Below are 15263 nucleotides of genomic sequence, written 5' to 3'. Positions count from 1 at the left end.
GCCCAGCTTATGGCCTTCAGCCAGCTGCCCTCCCCCTGCCAGGCCACAGGCGCCTGGGACGGGCTCACCCAGATGAGCAGACCTGAGGCGGGAGGAGGAGCAAGCTGGCCCAGTGGGTTGGGACTGGGGTCTGTCCTGACTCCCTGCAATCCCTTGCTCTGGCTAGGTGAACGTGGCTGTGAAGTGCCTGAAGCCTGACGTGCTGAGCCAGCCGGAGGCCATGGACGACTTCATCCGGGAGGTCAATGCCATGCACTCGCTTGACCACCGAAACCTCATTCGCCTCTACGGGGTGGTGCTCACACCGCCCATGAAGATGGTGCATACCGTGGGCAGAAGGGGGCTGGGGCCAGGGAGGGGCCTGTGGTCTTGGGCCCCCAGGACCCCTCACCTCCTGCTAGTGCTGTGGTCACTCCTTCCCGACGAAGGTCCTGCTTTGGTCCCCCCACCCCCATGTGGCAGAGGGGTTCCCAGGCCTGCCCTGCTGACTGTGCAGCCAGACCTCTCTTCCCTCTCTGGATTGTGCTTGTGTTCTCTGGCAGAGTTGCACCTATGGGCGGGCCTGGCCCCAGAGTTTAGTTTTTGGCATTGCTAAAAACTGGGCCCCTTTGGGTGGCTTCTCTGGGCCTCAGTTTCCCACGTTCCCTGGAGGGCGAGGGCCCTGGAGGACAGGTCAGGAAGGAGCATGGCAGTGGCAGGCCTTGAGGGGAGGGGCAGGGCTCAGCCACGCTTATGCCTCCTTCCCTCCTCCCCCGTGGCCTCAGGTGACAGAGCTGGCACCTCTGGGATCATTGTTGGACCGGCTGCGCAAGCACCAGGGCCACTTCCTGCTGGGCACCCTGAGCCGCTACGCTGTGCAGGTGGCTGAGGGCATGGGCTACCTGGAAGCCAAGCGTTTCATCCACCGGGACCTGGCCGCCCGAAATCTGCTGTTGGCCACCCGTGACCTGGTCAAGATAGGGGACTTCGGGCTGATGCGAGCACTGCCCCAGAATGACGACCACTACGTCATGCAGGAACATCGCAAGGTGCCCTTTGCCTGGTGAGGGGCAGGCGCTGCTGGCTCCCAGGCCCTGGACCCCACCCCGCCCTAGTCCCTACACACCCAGGCCTCGGCGCTTCCAGGGCCTTCTGTACCTCCACTAGGCATTGTGTCTTCTGGGCCTGGCTTCCTTTCTCGTGTGCCCATCCGTTCACTTATCCATCCAGAAATGCTTGAGGGCCCCCATAGCGGGTGCTGGAACACACAGGGCTAAGTGCTGTGGGGATGCGGGAAGGCTTTGGGGAAGACCCAGTATTAAGCTCCTGAAATAACAGAAGTCAGCCAGGCAGAGACTGGCTGGTGTGTTCCAGGCAGGGCCTTGTAGACTGATGAGAAATGTTCACCTGCACACTGGGCTGGTATCTGGCCCTGCCCTGGCCCCTGCGTGAGCTTATCCTGCGCTGAGACCGTCATGGGCCTCTGATATCAGAGGCGCCTGGAGGAGCGTGGTCTCCTTGCTTTGGGGTGGGAGGAGTCGGTCCAGTTCTGCTTGCCAGAAAACCCTTCTAATCCAGGATATACCATCACCGTAATTAATTACTGACCTTATATCGAGGATGATCACACATCCTGGATCCTGCCTAATGTCCTCGAGTGATTAATAACACCTCTTTTCATAGTCAGGCACCCTGGTAAATTATAAGGTCACTTTGTTATGCAGCCCTCTTAAAACAACGCTATGAAGCGAGCAGACTATTGTTATTACCATTTCATAGATGAGGAATGTGGGTCTTAGGGAACATGATTTTACCTGTGTTCCTCCCTCCCACCCCCAACCCCCCACCCCCTCTTTGAATGGCTGGGCCAGCTCTTCAGTCCCACAAGACATCTCTGATTCTCCCCCGAGGGCACTTCCTCCTCACTTCTGGCACCGCAGTCCACCCTGGAGTGCTTACCCCTTGCTGGCTTCACTGCAGTGGCATGTTTCTTCCTCGCCCCGGAGGGCATGTGGGGACGTCTGGGGACACCACTGTGCCTCTTCCCACCCTTTTTGGTTCTTCTTCAGGCCCTGTCCAGATTTCCCACCCACACCTTCCTGCTGAAATGGCCTAAATCCTAGGATCCTGCCCCAAATCTGGAAATTGTCATCCTCCCACCACAATTAGAAAACAGCCTGGGATCTTATCCCTGCCCCCCTTTTGCCCCTCCTGGAGCCTCTGACCCTCCTCCTTGCCCTGCTTCCCTGTGGGAATGCCCCCCTCTTCCTGCTCCAGGCTGCGTGTGGACGAAAGACCTGAGCAGAGACGGTTGGGTCCACGACTGTGCACCCCGTAGTCTAGAAGGCCTGCCCTGTCCACTTCACACTGTGCCCCCAGTGCCTGCTGTGTACCTGGGCTCTCAGAGCAACAGAATGCTTGTGCAGGAGCATTTGGGGTCCACTGGGACTGCTGCAGGGGCAAGGGTTCTCTGAGGGACCTTCTGTTTGACCCCTGCCTCTGCCAGGTGTGCCCCAGAGAGCCTGAAGACACGCACCTTCTCCCACGCCAGCGACACCTGGATGTTTGGGGTCACGCTGTGGGAGATGTTCACCTATGGCCAGGAGCCCTGGATTGGCCTCAATGGCAGTCAGGTGAGGGGGCTGGGGTGGTGCGCCCCACCGGGTGGCCGGGGGTTGATTTGATCTTTGGCTCTCTGCCTGGCCCAGTTGGAACTGGCTCTCACCTGTTGGAATCGCTGTGTCCAGTGCCCTGTGTCTGCCCGAAACCCCTCAGAGAGCTGAGCGGGGAGCATGGCCCCAGTGGTGAGGAATGGACCAGCCTGGCTTGCTCGCGGTCCTCCTGTGCCACGGCCCTCTCTTTGGAGGCCGCAGACCTGGGGCTCAGGGTCTGAGGCCTGGGGATCAGGCACAGGTCTTCTTCATGGTGTAGGCATGGCAGACTGTGGTTCCAGTGGTTCCATGACTGGGGGACAGGGAAGATGGGGGTGAAGAGCCAGGTGCTCTGCTTGTCCTTAAACTGCCCCGCCACCCCCAGATCCTGCATAAGATTGACAAGGAGGGGGAGCGTCTACCCAGGCCCGAGGACTGCCCCCAGGACATCTACAATGTCATGGTCCAGTGCTGGGCTCACAAGCCTGAGGACAGACCCACCTTTGTGGCCCTGCGGGACTTCCTGCTGGAGGTGAGGCAGGTGCCCACGAGCGCGGGGGTATCTAAGCAGAGGTCAGCCAGGGGTGGGCAGTGACCGGTGTCTCCCCCAGGCTCAGCCCACCGACATGCGGGCCCTTCAGGACTTCGAAGAACCTGACAAGCTGCACATCCAGATGAACGACGTCATCACCGTCATCGAGGGGAGGTAGGGAGCGTGGGGTCTGCATCCCACTGCCTTGAAGGACTCAGCCAGGAGGCGTCTGGGGCCCGAGAGCTCCTCTGCCCCTCAGGCTCTTGTGGCAACACCCCGGCTCCTGCAGCGAGATGGAGGGCAGGCTTGGGTCCCCTCCTGAGTGTGAGGAGTGAAGGATGCAGGTGCCGAGGCATACAAAGGGCTTTCCCGTCCTGGAGTCTCCTTCACCCTTTGCCCACTAGGCTTCAGCTGCGGCTCTGTGAGTCAGGGCCATGCTGCCACTGTGGGTAGGAAGGAGCATCAGGGCCTAGGGCCCAACTGGGGACTTGGGGGCTCCTTTTACCCTCCCCCACCCTCCTCTTCCCCTTCTGCCCCGATAAGGACTCTGGACTCTCACCTGGGCACCCTGCAGTAGCCCAGAGCAGCCCCGCCTTTTCCTGGCAGCCTCTGCCCTCCACTGAGCCCATAGCTCCCTCCGAGGGCTCCTCTCCATCCTCTGCTGAGCCTTTTGTCCCTAGGTGCCCTCGCAGGGTCTCTTTCCTCCCCCCCCCCGCCCCCCCCACACACACCTGGCAGCACATGTCTGCCCGCAGGCAGCATCCCCTGAGTCACGTCTTCTACTTGCAGCCCCCGCAGTTCAAGTGGGCCTGCCTTGGAGGAGGCCCCACCCACCACTCACCCCACCCTCTGTTATCTGATCCCTGGGATGTCTGAGGAACTGATAGAGGTGGGGCCGGCTAGAGGTGCCTTTGGGGTGGGGGCTGAGTGCGGAGGAGCAGGCGAGGAAATCCCCTGGACCCCACACCCCACGCCCCAGCTCCTCTGACTCAGAGCTGGGCAGGGATGGGGGCAGGGGCTTCCCACAGAGCCCTTTCTACCTGGACTTCAGGTTTGGGGTTTGGGGCCTTTGGAGAAATTTTGTTCCTCATGGGTGTTGAGAAGGGAGAGCTTCTGGGTCTGAGTCAGACTGATGACACAGGCCCCAGAGCCCAGGCTGTCTGTGGAGGAGTGTGACCTGCACCCCTGTGGCCCCCAGCATCTTCCCTCCAGGCCAGCATTCCGGCTTGGCCGTCTGGGGAAGGTTCTGGAAATAGGAAGATGAGGGTGAGGGCCCTCCTGGAGGTGCAGGCAGGACCTTGGGCCAGAGCCTGAGCCTGCAGCCCTTCCTTCCTCCAGATGCCAGAACTCTGGGCCCGCACTCTCCTCTGCCCTGTAGACCCCAGGCCTTTACTACCCCCAGGCCCTTGCTCTCAGTGAGGGCCCATGTGCCAGGGCCCAGTGTTCCCCAGGAGGTGACTCAGGGGCTTGGTGTGTCTCTGGGGCGTGTGTCTCTGGAGCTGGCACCCAGGGTCATCCCCGGAGCGAGGCGGGGGACAGGAGGCTCAGGGGAGCCGCTCCTCCTGGGAGGCCCCAGTGGGCAGGCCCCGCCCCCACCCCGCCCTTCCGTCCCGGGCTGCTGGCTCCGCTGCCGCCGCCTGCCAGTGTAGGCTCATTGGGCTCTTCCTCCGGGGCCAGCAGTCCGACTTGGACCACAGCGCCTGCCGTTGGTCCCTGGAGCCGCTCAGGAGGTGGGAGGTGAGGGCAGGGGGCACGGCAGCCGGCGAGGCCTGGGGAGTGGGCCTTGTGTCGGCAGCGCCAGGGCTTGAGCTTTCTTTGGGTCCCTAGTGCGTGTGTTTGCCTGGCTCTGTCTCCATGTCTCTGGGTGGATGGGCTGCCTGTTTGTGCGTGTCCCTTTGGGTCCTCGGGTCCTGAGTGCGTTGGTTTGCCTGGCTCTGTCTCCATGTCTCCGGGTGTATGGGCTGTCTGTGGGTGTCCCTTTGGGTCTGGGTTTGTGCGTGTGGGTCTCAGTCTGTTTCTCCGTCCTCCTCCTCCAGCAGCCTGGCTCTCAGCATTCTCACATCTGTGCTGTTCTGTTAGACTTGGATTCCTTCTTGCCGAAACTGCCTCCTAGCCACAGTCTGGGAGCACCCTTGCCCCTGACTCTGACAAGTTCTTTAGACTCAGTGCTTCTTGAGGTATCAGGCAATGGACAGAGAGAGGACACCAGGTGTTCTGTGAGCCCAGTTCGTGAGGCTCTGTCTAGACCGAGAGGAACGAGTGAAGACCGCTCTTCTCCAGTGGGTCTTTGGAGGCTAGGATGGCTGACAGAACTCTGATGTTCTGTCTCCGCCAGCCAGAGAAGGGAAACAGAGATGTGGGGGAACAGAGGTTTTGAAATCCATTGTGCTGGTCCTTGGCCTGGCTGGTGCCTGGAGCCTCTGCTTCCTCTGGTAGGCGAGGGAGGAGGAAGCGAAGGCTGTGTTGTCCCTCAAGGCCAGGGGCTGCTGGGGACACCCGGAGAGAAGCACTCAGGTGGTGTTTGGAGCACTGTTTAAGCCACGTTTGTCAGCCATTTCTAGGCTACCTAGGCTGGGACTGAGGTTTCCAGGGACTGGTCCCCAGTAGGACTGGGGCAGCCTTCAGTGGTTCCTAACCCAGACCCCGGTTCCTGGCTGCTGTTTCACATCTCGCCTGTCCCAGGATGCTGTGAGGCCATCCTGCTGGAGATGCTGGTTTGCTTCAGGGACTGTGCCCTCCCGTTGCCATGGAGACTCTGGGCTGAAGGGAGGTGTGGCCAGAGCAATCTGGGTGGGAAAGGCTGACCTGGTTCTCCTGGGCTGATGGTGTCTCCATCCCACTGAGCCTTGGAGGGCGGGGGAGGGGACTGGGGGCAGTGGGACGTAGCATTGGCCACCTCGGGAGTTATATTTGACTCTCCCTGGGAGGATGCTGCTTCCGTGCTTAGGATGTGGTTCCCAAGTATGTTTCCTACACATACTCTGCACTCCCCACAGCCCCCACCTGTAGCAAAGCCTTTTTTGAGACTTGGTATCAGGACTCCCAGCAGTGACAAAGGATCCCTTTCTTCTAGGCCTGGCTCTTGCCTTGGCCATACAGGTAACAAGGAAGGTAGGCTTAGTTCTGCTCTCCCCTCTCAGAAGTGGGTCCAGAGGAGGCTTCCAGGTGAGGGGCTGTGTTAGCAAAAGGAAAGGAGTGGAGGGAGTGACCACCTGCCCCCCTGGGTGGTCGTGATTCTGGTGTGAGTCTGTTCCACTCTGCACTGCTTCTCCAGCTCAGTTAGTGAGCATCTCTGGAGAGGTGTGCAGAGCAGAATCCAGCATCCAGCTGCTGTTCCGCGGAGGGGCCCATGAGACCTGGGGGCCTGTGGGTGCTGGGGGGAGGGCAGCATTGGGGGCTGGGTGCCAGGCCGTCCCTTCTATAACTCTTTGGCCTCAGCCAGCCTGGAGGTGGGGTGGGGAGGGGATGTGCTCCTCTCCTTGGAATGGCCCTGCTATTTTTGGATGGGCTTTGTCCCTTCCCGGGTGTTGTCCTCTCTTCTTCCTTCCCTTCCTGCCCTCACCCCCGAGAGGCAGGGCGGTAATCACAGGGTTGCTGTGTCTGTGGTGGCTGGGCAAGCAGCCTTGTTGGCAAGGAGGCTGGGCCCTCAGCCCTCCCCTTGCACCTCCTAGCTCCCCCAGGATCGCTGTGCTCATGGGCCTCACTGCCTCCTTCCTGCTTCCACCTCCCCCAACCCTCCGATCTGGCTGCAGATGGGAGGAAACCTTGCTCTATGCCCCTGGTGTGGACAGGTATTGTATGGGTGGGGGGCTGACAGTGAAGGGACGCAGCTTGGTGCCATATGGACCCCCCTACAGCTGCAGGAGGCCCTCACCACCTCTGCCATTGCCCAAAATCTGGGCCTGTTCCCAGTGTGAGCGATCTCAGCAGCAGGTGCAGGAGCCTCAGGGCTGTTGACTCTTTGGCTTTCGAAGCATCCAAGAGGGCACTTTGTTCTTTCCTGCCCACCTGGCCCGGCTTCCACCCCCGACCCCAGGCCCAGACCTAGGCTGTGCCAACAGTCTGTCTGAGGTCAGAGTGAGGGGCTGGTGGTCCCACAGTCCAGCCACAATGGGAGGCTGGAGTCCCTCCTGGACCCCTTGTTTAAGGCAAGGAGGTGGGTGGGGGCGAGAGCGGGGGTCCCACGGTCCTGGCAGGAGGTGGTGGAAGGCGCTGGAGATACGTAAACCTTGGGTTGCCCCAGGTGCTTCCAAACTTCTGGACTACCTGCCTGCAAGAGGGATGTGGTTGGAGGGCTTGGCCCCAAGCCCAGCGCTAAGGCTGTGGTGCTCCTTTGGGCCCCTGCAGCTTAGAGCTCCTGGAACCAGGTTGAAGAGTGAAATTGGGTGGCCAGGGGAGGACAGGGGCTTAGGCCTTGCCAGGGGAGAAGGGAGGTGAGGTGGTATGGTGAAAAGAGTGCTGGCTTCACAGACTGACAACTGGGTTTGAATCCTGGATCTGCTGCACTCTGGTAACTGTAGGCAAGTTGTGTCACTTGTTTGAACGTGTTTCTTTATTTCTAAACTGGAGGAAAAGCTGTCTGACCCATCTGAGTCGCTTAGGGTAAGGCTCTGTGCTAACGCCAGGCCCTGTACTGGGTGAGTGGCGGATCCTGGGGGGCTGCTGGTGGGCTGCTCTGATCCTGGGGCCCTCGCCCTGGTGCTCTTTTCCGCTGAGGTCGTCAGATACCACGGTGCAGAGAGCTTGGTATGAAAAGGGTCCCGTCCTTGGGACCTTCCACCACACCCTGGTGTTTACCACATCACCTCTGTTGGGCAGGGCTGAGAATTACTGGTGGCGTGGGCAGAACACACGGACGCTGTGCGTGGGGCCCTTCCCTCGCAACGTGGTGACCTCCGTGGCTGGCCTGTCGGCCCAGGACATCAGCCAGCCGCTGCAGAATAGCTTCATCCACACAGGGCATGGCGACAGCGACCCCCGCCACTGCTGGGGCTTCCCTGACAAGATTGACGAGTGAGTACTGGTGGGGCCCCACATGGGGGCTCCAGGGCCAGCAGCCCTTCTCTGGGCACTCAGGCTCTCCAGGCCTCCAAGGTCCCCATTACAGCCCTGGGCAAGGGTCTCCTGTCCTAGGCCTTTCCTTGCCGGCAGGACTGAGGTTGCAGCTTCAAAGGTTGGACCAAGTCTTCCTTTGGTGGAAGGGCCTCTAGGGCCTGCACCTCTTAAGTTCTCCCTGAAAACTGACCTTAGGAAAATGGACTTGGAAGTAGCCTTTGGAAGCAGTTAGTAGGAAGCATCTCCTGATCCCCAGTACTTGGTGGCAGTTTCCCTTCTTCTGCTGGAAGCACCCATGTCCTAGAGATGGGAGCTGCTGGCTCAGGCCTGAGAGGCAAGGTGCAGAAAAACTCCCTGCAGGGACACTCCAGAGGGCATTTAGGCAGCAGCTCGGAGCCCTCTGCCCCTCCCCACCCCACCCCACCCTGCTTACTCTGTACCTGGGAGGGGGTTCAGCTTCCTTGAAGTGAAAGGCTGAGGTCATCTAGGGGCATCTGGGGAAGACACACAGGAGGATTAGTCACTTCCTGAGGGCCCTGCCCCAGGGAGCCACCTGGAGCTCCTCCTACTGGGCCTCCAAGCCTCTGTGCCAGCCCCACTGGGCTTCTGAGCAGTGCTTTCTTCTCCACCTTCTGACAGGCCTTGTCCCAAGGGGCGAGGTTCAGCCTGCCCTTCACCCCCTGCTCTGCACACCAGGACACTGAGCCCTGGGAGGGTGCCAGGGCTCTCGCCTCACCAGAGCTGGGGAGGGCCTGAGAGAGCTGGAGTTGCAGACCCCTGCAGGAGGCGGCCATGGCCGTGTGGCCTGGCAGCAGAGAAGAGAGTGGCAGCAGGTGGCTGCTGAGCGGGGGTGGGGGTGCCGCGGGGGTTGCAGAGGGCCAGCTCTACCCTTTCAGGGAGTACTTGGAGCCCATACAAGCCTAGGCTTTTCAGCCTATACTCAGGAGTTCTTCCTCTGCCCCCTCTCCATGGCACCCTCCCCTGGTCACTGCTGGATCTTTGGAAGGGAGCGCCTGGGAGCCAGAAGTCCTGTGCTCCAGACCCACGTCCGTCAGGGGCTTGGACAGGACTCTTCTGTCCTCTGCCTGAGGCCTAGGCACAGGCCCAGCAACTCCCCCAGGGTGCCCTCTCTGCCACCACCCTACCTGCACCCATCTCTGACCCACTTTTCTCCCCACAGACTGTATCTGGGAAACCCCATGGACCCTCCTGACCTGCTGAGCGTGGAACTAAGCACATCCAGGCCCACCCAGCATCTGGGCAGGGTGAAAAGTAAGGGTCCCCAAACCCTCAGTCCCCTAGCTCATCGGCTACTGAGCAAGAGGTGCTGCCTCCTCGGGCCACCCTGAGCCAGTTGGGTCAGGGCCACAGGGGACAGCTGTGTCCCTGGCTCCGGCGGGGTGCGGGGCGGGCAGTGAGAGGCAGTGGTATCCGCCGAGGTGGGCATTGTCAGTCTGGCCAGTGCTGGCCTGCCCTCTCTGCTTTCCTCCTCCCCCTCCTCCTCCCCGCCATGCTCAGATCCTGGCTCTCCTCACTGCCCCCTAATCCTGCTCTCCTCTCCTGAGCCAAAGCCACCCCCCAGGCTCCATCTTGGCTGGGAGCCTCATCCATCTCCCGGATCCTGGGCCCGTGGGCCCGGAACACAGTTTTCCCATCCTGCCGCCCCATTGCTTCCCATCGCTGCTGGGTGTGTGTGTTCACTCCCCCTATTCACTTTCTCTCTCTCTCTCTCTCCCCCCGCACTCTGCCTTCCCCTCCCGCTCTGTCTCCCCTCCCTTGTCCTCTCCTGCTCTGCCCCTCTACTCTCCGCATGGCCTTTCTTGCAGGGGAGCCTCCACCTCGCCCTCCTCAGCCTGCCATCTTCACTCAGAGTAAGTGGGGCTGCTCCCGGTGCCTTGGCCCCCGCCCCCGCCCCCTCTCTCCTCTCACTCCTCTCCTTCTGGAAGGTACAGAGCCCTGGCCGGCTGGCTGGGGTGGAGGGGAGGTGGGCGTGTGCTGTGAGCTTCTGCGGCTGACCTGGCCCAGCATGCCTGCCTTTCCCCCTAACCCCCCAAAGCCCGGGCTTCTGGAATAAGAGTGTGATCCTGGTGCCCACCCCACCTCTGCCCACCGTTGTGCAGCCCTGCCTCACTTCCTGCGGGACCTGCAGAAGCTGTGTCTGGGCTTTTGTGCCAGTTTGTCGGGAGCCCTGTCCTCTCTAAGGATGGCCCCTGTTGCCCTTGACGGTGGGAGATGGCCCATAGCCCCTGCCTGCACTAATGGTGTGCGGTACCGGAGTAGGGATTGCTAACCAGGGCCCACAGGGATTTGGGGTCTTGTGTCAATGGAGAGGGTATCAGAAGCGGGCGGATGTGGGGTATTGCTTGCTCTAGCTGCAATGGAGGCAGGGGCTCACTGGCCCCTGTGGAGGGCTGCTAGCCCCCAGAGCAGGTTCTCCCCTCCTGTTTGGAAAGGGTCTGGTGGCTGAGGGCTGCCCTTCTGGGGAATTGGGAGCTGGTAGAGATACTTGACTGTCTTCCCCATCCACCTGCCTGACGCTGCCTCCCTGTTGGGGTTCTCCCTTCCATCACAGAACCAACCTACGACCCCGTGAGTGAGGACCAAGACCCCCTGTCCAGCGACTTCAAGAGGCTGGGCCTGCGAAAGCCAGGACTGCCCCGTGGGCTGTGGCTCGCGAAGCCCTCAGCCCGGGTGCCAGGCACCAAGGCCGGCCGCGGTGGTGGCGAGGTCACGCTCATCGATTTCGGCGAAGAGCCTGTTGTGCCGGCCCCAAGGCCCTGTGCCCCATCACTGGCACAGCTGGCCATGGACGCCTGTTCCTTGCTGGACAAGACCCCGCCACAGAGCCCTACACGGGCCCTGCCCCGGCCCCTGCATCCCACGCCTGTGGTGGACTGGGATGCGCGCCCGCTGCCCCCGCCTCCCGCCTACGATGACGTGGCCCAGGATGAGGATGACTTCGAGGTCTGCTCCATCAACAGCACCCTCGTGGGCGCCGGGGTCTCTGCTGAGCCCAGCCAGGGCGAGACCAACTACGCCTTTGTGCCTGAGCCGGCGAGGCTCCTCCCCCCGCTGGAAGACAACCTGTTCCTCCCACCCCAGGGTGGGGGCAAGCCACCCAACTCGGCCCAAACCGCAGAGATCTTCCAGGCGCTGCAGCAGGAATGCATGCGGCAGCTGCAGGTCCCGCCTGGCTCTCTGGTCCCCTCACCCAGCCCTGGGGGTGATGACAAGCCCCAGGTGCCCCCCCGGGTGCCCATCCCCCCGAGGCCCACGCGCTCGCGTGGTGAGCTGTCTCCGGCCCCCCCAGGTGAGGAGGAGATGGGCCGGTGGCCCGGACCTGCCTCCCCTCCCCGGGTGCCTCCCCGGGAGCCCCTGTCTCCACAAGGCTCCAGGACTCCCAGCCCCCTGGTGCCACCTGGCAGCTCCCCACTGCCTCCCCGGCTCTCCAGCTCACCTGGGAAGACCATGCCCACCACCCAGAGCTTTGCCTCAGACCCCAAGTATGCCACACCCCAGGTGATCCAGGCGCCTGGCCCGCGGGCCGGCCCCTGTATCTTGCCCATCGTCCGAGATGGGAAGAAGGTCAGCAGCACCCACTACTACCTGCTGCCCGAGCGCCCGCCCTACCTGGAGCGCTACCAGCGCTTCCTGCATGAGGCCCAGAGCCCCAAAGAGCCAGACCCCATGCCCGTGCCCCTGCTGCTGCCCCCTCCCAGCACCCCAGCCCCAGCCGCCCCCACTGCCACTGTTCGACCAATGCCCCAGGCTGCCCCAGACCCCAAGGCCAACTTCTCCAGCAACAACAGCAACCCAGGGGCCCGGCCATCCGCCCTGAGGGCCACTGCTCGGCTGCCACAGAGGGGCTACCCCGGGGACGGGCCAGAGGCTGGGCGGCCTGCAGACAAGATCCAGATGGTGAGTAGTGGGCCTGGCTGCAGGGTGAGAAGGGGCGGGGGCCCAAGGGACCCAGAGGAAGGGGCCTGAGTGGTGCTGACGGGTGGGGGTGGTGTGCCCAGCTGCAGGCCATGGTGCATGGGGTGACCACAGAGGAGTGCCAGGCGGCCCTGCAGAGCCACAGCTGGAGCGTGCAGAGGGCTGCCCAGTATCTGAAGGTACCACCACCTCCTGCCCACTCTGGCTTTCAGGGACCCTGAAGACTGTTCTGCGGCTCTGCTCCCACTCTCTCCCTCCCTACCCCCACCCCCTTCCTCTGCCCCGCCCTGGTCCCGCGCCCCTCCACCCCAGTGTGTCCCATGGCACCACCCTCTGCTCCCCAGGTGGAGCAGCTCTTTGGTCTGGGTCTGCGGCCACGAGGCGAGTGCCACAACGTGCTGGAGATGTTCGACTGGAACCTGGAACAGGCCGGCTGCCACCTACTGGGCTCCTGCGGCCCTGCCCACCACAAGTGAGCAAACCCTGCATCTGCCGTCTTCCTGTCCCCGGGCTTCCTGGAGCAGCCTCCCTGGGAGTAGCCAACATTGCACGGCCAGACACAGGGCTCCAGGCCAGGAGGAGGGAGGGGGTCCCAATCCCACAAGACAGGCAGTTCTCGAGGAAAACAGTTTCTCCTAAGCATGTTTGTCTTGACTTCATAGCTTCTTTGTTCAGATGAACTAATGCGTAAGAGGAATCGGAGCCACTCTGGTTGCAGGGAGCTTGCTTCCTAAGCAGGCTCTAGCGAGCAGCAGTTTAGGATCCAATAATTTAAACAAATACTTCTCACCTCCTCATTTCCTATTTGTGTTTAAAATAACACCTAAAGTTTTAATGCCTTTTTAAAGGAATGTCTAATTAAAAAAAATCCATTACTTTTTCTGTAAAAACTTTATATGTAATCTGACAAAATATATAGATGTATATTAATAGCAAACTTGATGTAAAGTATAAATACCAATGAAAGTTTTATTGAGTCAAAAGTGAACTTCCCTGGGAGGTGCTGGCGGGGTGTGGGGTGTCAAGAGTCCCCTGGCAGGACAGCCTGATTGATTGGAGCCCAACGCCCTGCTCACATATGGTGTCAGCTTATGCTCCTTTCCTGATCTCTCAGGGTGCTCATCTGTAACATGTGTATCAGTGTTAGTTCCAACCTCATAGAAATGGTTAGAAGAATTAATGAGGGATGCCTCTGTCATACCACACAGCAAGTGTCTGGCCCACAGGAGGCTGTCCCTGAATGTTAACCGTTACCTTGTGGTCATTCTTACTCATTTGCATCAGTTATTGATACACAGTTAAAGAAGGCATCCAGGATGATAAATTCCAAAATTATTGCCTAGAACCACCCATTTTCAACCCCTTTGGCCGGCACCAAGAGGCCTTCTCGTACCTGCTCACCCTGGACCTTCCATCCTCTTGCACTGACCCCTTCTGACGGGAGGGCTTTCTGATTGTTTCCCATCCTTTAGGCGTTGAGATGCCTGAAAAGCCAGAGGATCTGCCCTGAAGGAATCACTTAAGCTTGTCCATCTGAGGAGGGCGGGGAGACTCCCTGCCAGGCCTGGAGGACCTGCTGCATCCACAGCTCCCAGTGGCAGAGCGAGGCCACGGCAGCAGGAAGCTGGGACCCCCGCCCTGCCTGTCCCTCGCTCCCCCAGTGCTGACCCTGCAGCTCCAGAGCCTGTGGTGCCCCAGCCAAGGTGCAGGAGGGACCTGCCTCTGGGCTTTAGTCCCTGGTGGAGCCTGTGGCTAAAGGGTGAGGCCAGGCCTTGCCGGCGGGAAAGCCAGACTTGACCTTGGGCAGGGAGGATGTGTTGGCCATACAGAGAGGTGGACCAGGGAGTGGGTGGGGGCCCTTCACAGGGCTAGGCCCTTTCCAGGGAGCCCTGTCGAACAGAATGTGGCCTCACCATGGACGTATTATGGGACTTGGCCGGTCTTAGGATCTTGTGCCTGAAAATAGCCTGAGGTGGCTCAGGTAGCAGAGCTAGGGTGCCAGTTCGTTCTCTGGCAGGGACCAGGGCCCCAGGGCCCAGGATTGGAAGGAGACCAAGGGGGCAGCTGCCCTGGAGGGACACCAGTGCTTCCTCTTTGACCCAGCTCTTCCCCTGTGCTGTTCCGTGTTTTCCCACCAGTCTCTGTCGCCAAAGTTGCTGCCCCAGCTATGAATATCTGCTTCTTCCAGAGAAATAAAGTTAGTTTCTATTTTATGTTACTTATTTGTGTCTGCCTGTTTCTTTTGTCAGCTGCCTGAGGTTCCAGGGCTCCCCAAGCTACTGCCATCTCTCCCAGGCAGCAGGCCCTGTAGCGCCATCTGTTGATGATGAAGAGGAAGTACAGGCCTCTTTGACCCTAAGGAGTCTCTCCCTTTCCTAGGCTGGCTGAGGACAGAACCCACCTAATTCAGTGTCCCTTAAGTTTTATCTCTGGAGTTCTGTGAGGCAGGATATACTGTAGGACAGTAGGACAGAGTACAGTAACTCAATTAGCTGGACCCAAGCCAGAAATTTTTTTAGCACGTGCTAAGCTCAACATTCAGAAAACTAAGATCATGGCATCTGGTCCCATCACTTCATGGCAAATAGATGGGGAAACAGTGGAAACAGTGTCAGACTTTATTTTTGGGGTCTCCAAAATCACTGCAGATGGTGACTGCAGCCATGAAATTAAAAGACGCTTACTCCTTGGAAGAAAAGTTATGACCAACCTAGACAGCATATTGAAAAACAGAGACATTACTTTGCCAACAAAGTTCCGTCTAGTCAAGGCTATGGTTTTTCCAGTGGTCATGTATGGATGTGAGAGTTGGACTGTGAAGAAAGCTGAGTGCTGAAGAATTGATGCTTTTGAACTGTGGTGTTGGAGAAGACTCTTGAGAGTCCCTTGGACTGCAAGGAGATCTAACCAGTCCATTCTAAAGGAGATCAGCCCTGGGTGTTCTTTGGAAGGACTGATGCTAAAGCTGAAACTCCAGTACTTTGGCCACCTCACGCGAAGAGTTGACTCATTGGAAAAGACTCTGATGCTGGGAGGGATTGGGGGTAGGAGGAGAAGGGGACGACAGAGGATGAGATGGCTGGATGGCATCTCTGAGTCGATGGACATGA

The 15263-nt window shown here is 60.0% G+C and overlaps 1 protein-coding gene across 12 annotated transcripts in view; it reads left to right on the top strand.

Annotated features, from left to right (window-relative positions):
• Positions 1-14371, top strand: part of TNK2 (tyrosine kinase non receptor 2) — a 40069-nt gene extending 25698 nt beyond the window's left edge. For 4 of the 12 annotated variants that reach the window (XM_055568532.1, XM_055568533.1, XM_055568529.1 and 1 more), the window contains 12 exons: positions 167-319; positions 765-1042; positions 2486-2612; positions 3016-3162; positions 3242-3336; positions 7981-8175; positions 9398-9489; positions 10044-10163; positions 10790-12135; positions 12237-12332; positions 12498-12625; positions 13626-14371. In XM_055568532.1, the coding sequence (XP_055424507.1) occupies positions 167-319; positions 765-1042; positions 2486-2612; positions 3016-3162; positions 3242-3336; positions 7981-8175; positions 9398-9489; positions 10044-10163; positions 10790-12135; positions 12237-12332; positions 12498-12625; positions 13626-13632 (2784 nt within the window). In that variant the 3' untranslated portion in view covers positions 13633-14371. Of the gene's footprint in view, positions 1-166; positions 320-764; positions 1043-2485; positions 2613-3015; positions 3163-3241; positions 3337-7980; positions 8176-9397; positions 9490-10043; positions 10164-10789; positions 12136-12236; positions 12333-12497; positions 12630-13625 lie in introns of those variants that run through there. The other 8 variants (XM_055568530.1, XM_055568536.1, XM_055568534.1 and 5 more) reach the window with 8 other exon arrangements.
• The last annotated feature ends 892 nt before the right edge of the window (positions 14372-15263 follow it).

The sequence above is a fragment of the Bubalus kerabau genome, chromosome 2 (genome assembly GCF_029407905.1).
Source record: "Bubalus kerabau isolate K-KA32 ecotype Philippines breed swamp buffalo chromosome 2, PCC_UOA_SB_1v2, whole genome shotgun sequence".
In the NCBI taxonomy this organism is placed as follows: Eukaryota; Metazoa; Chordata; class Mammalia; order Artiodactyla; family Bovidae; genus Bubalus; species Bubalus kerabau.
The sequence above is the reverse complement of the archived record's forward strand: the minus strand, read 5'-3'. Positions and strand labels throughout refer to the sequence as shown.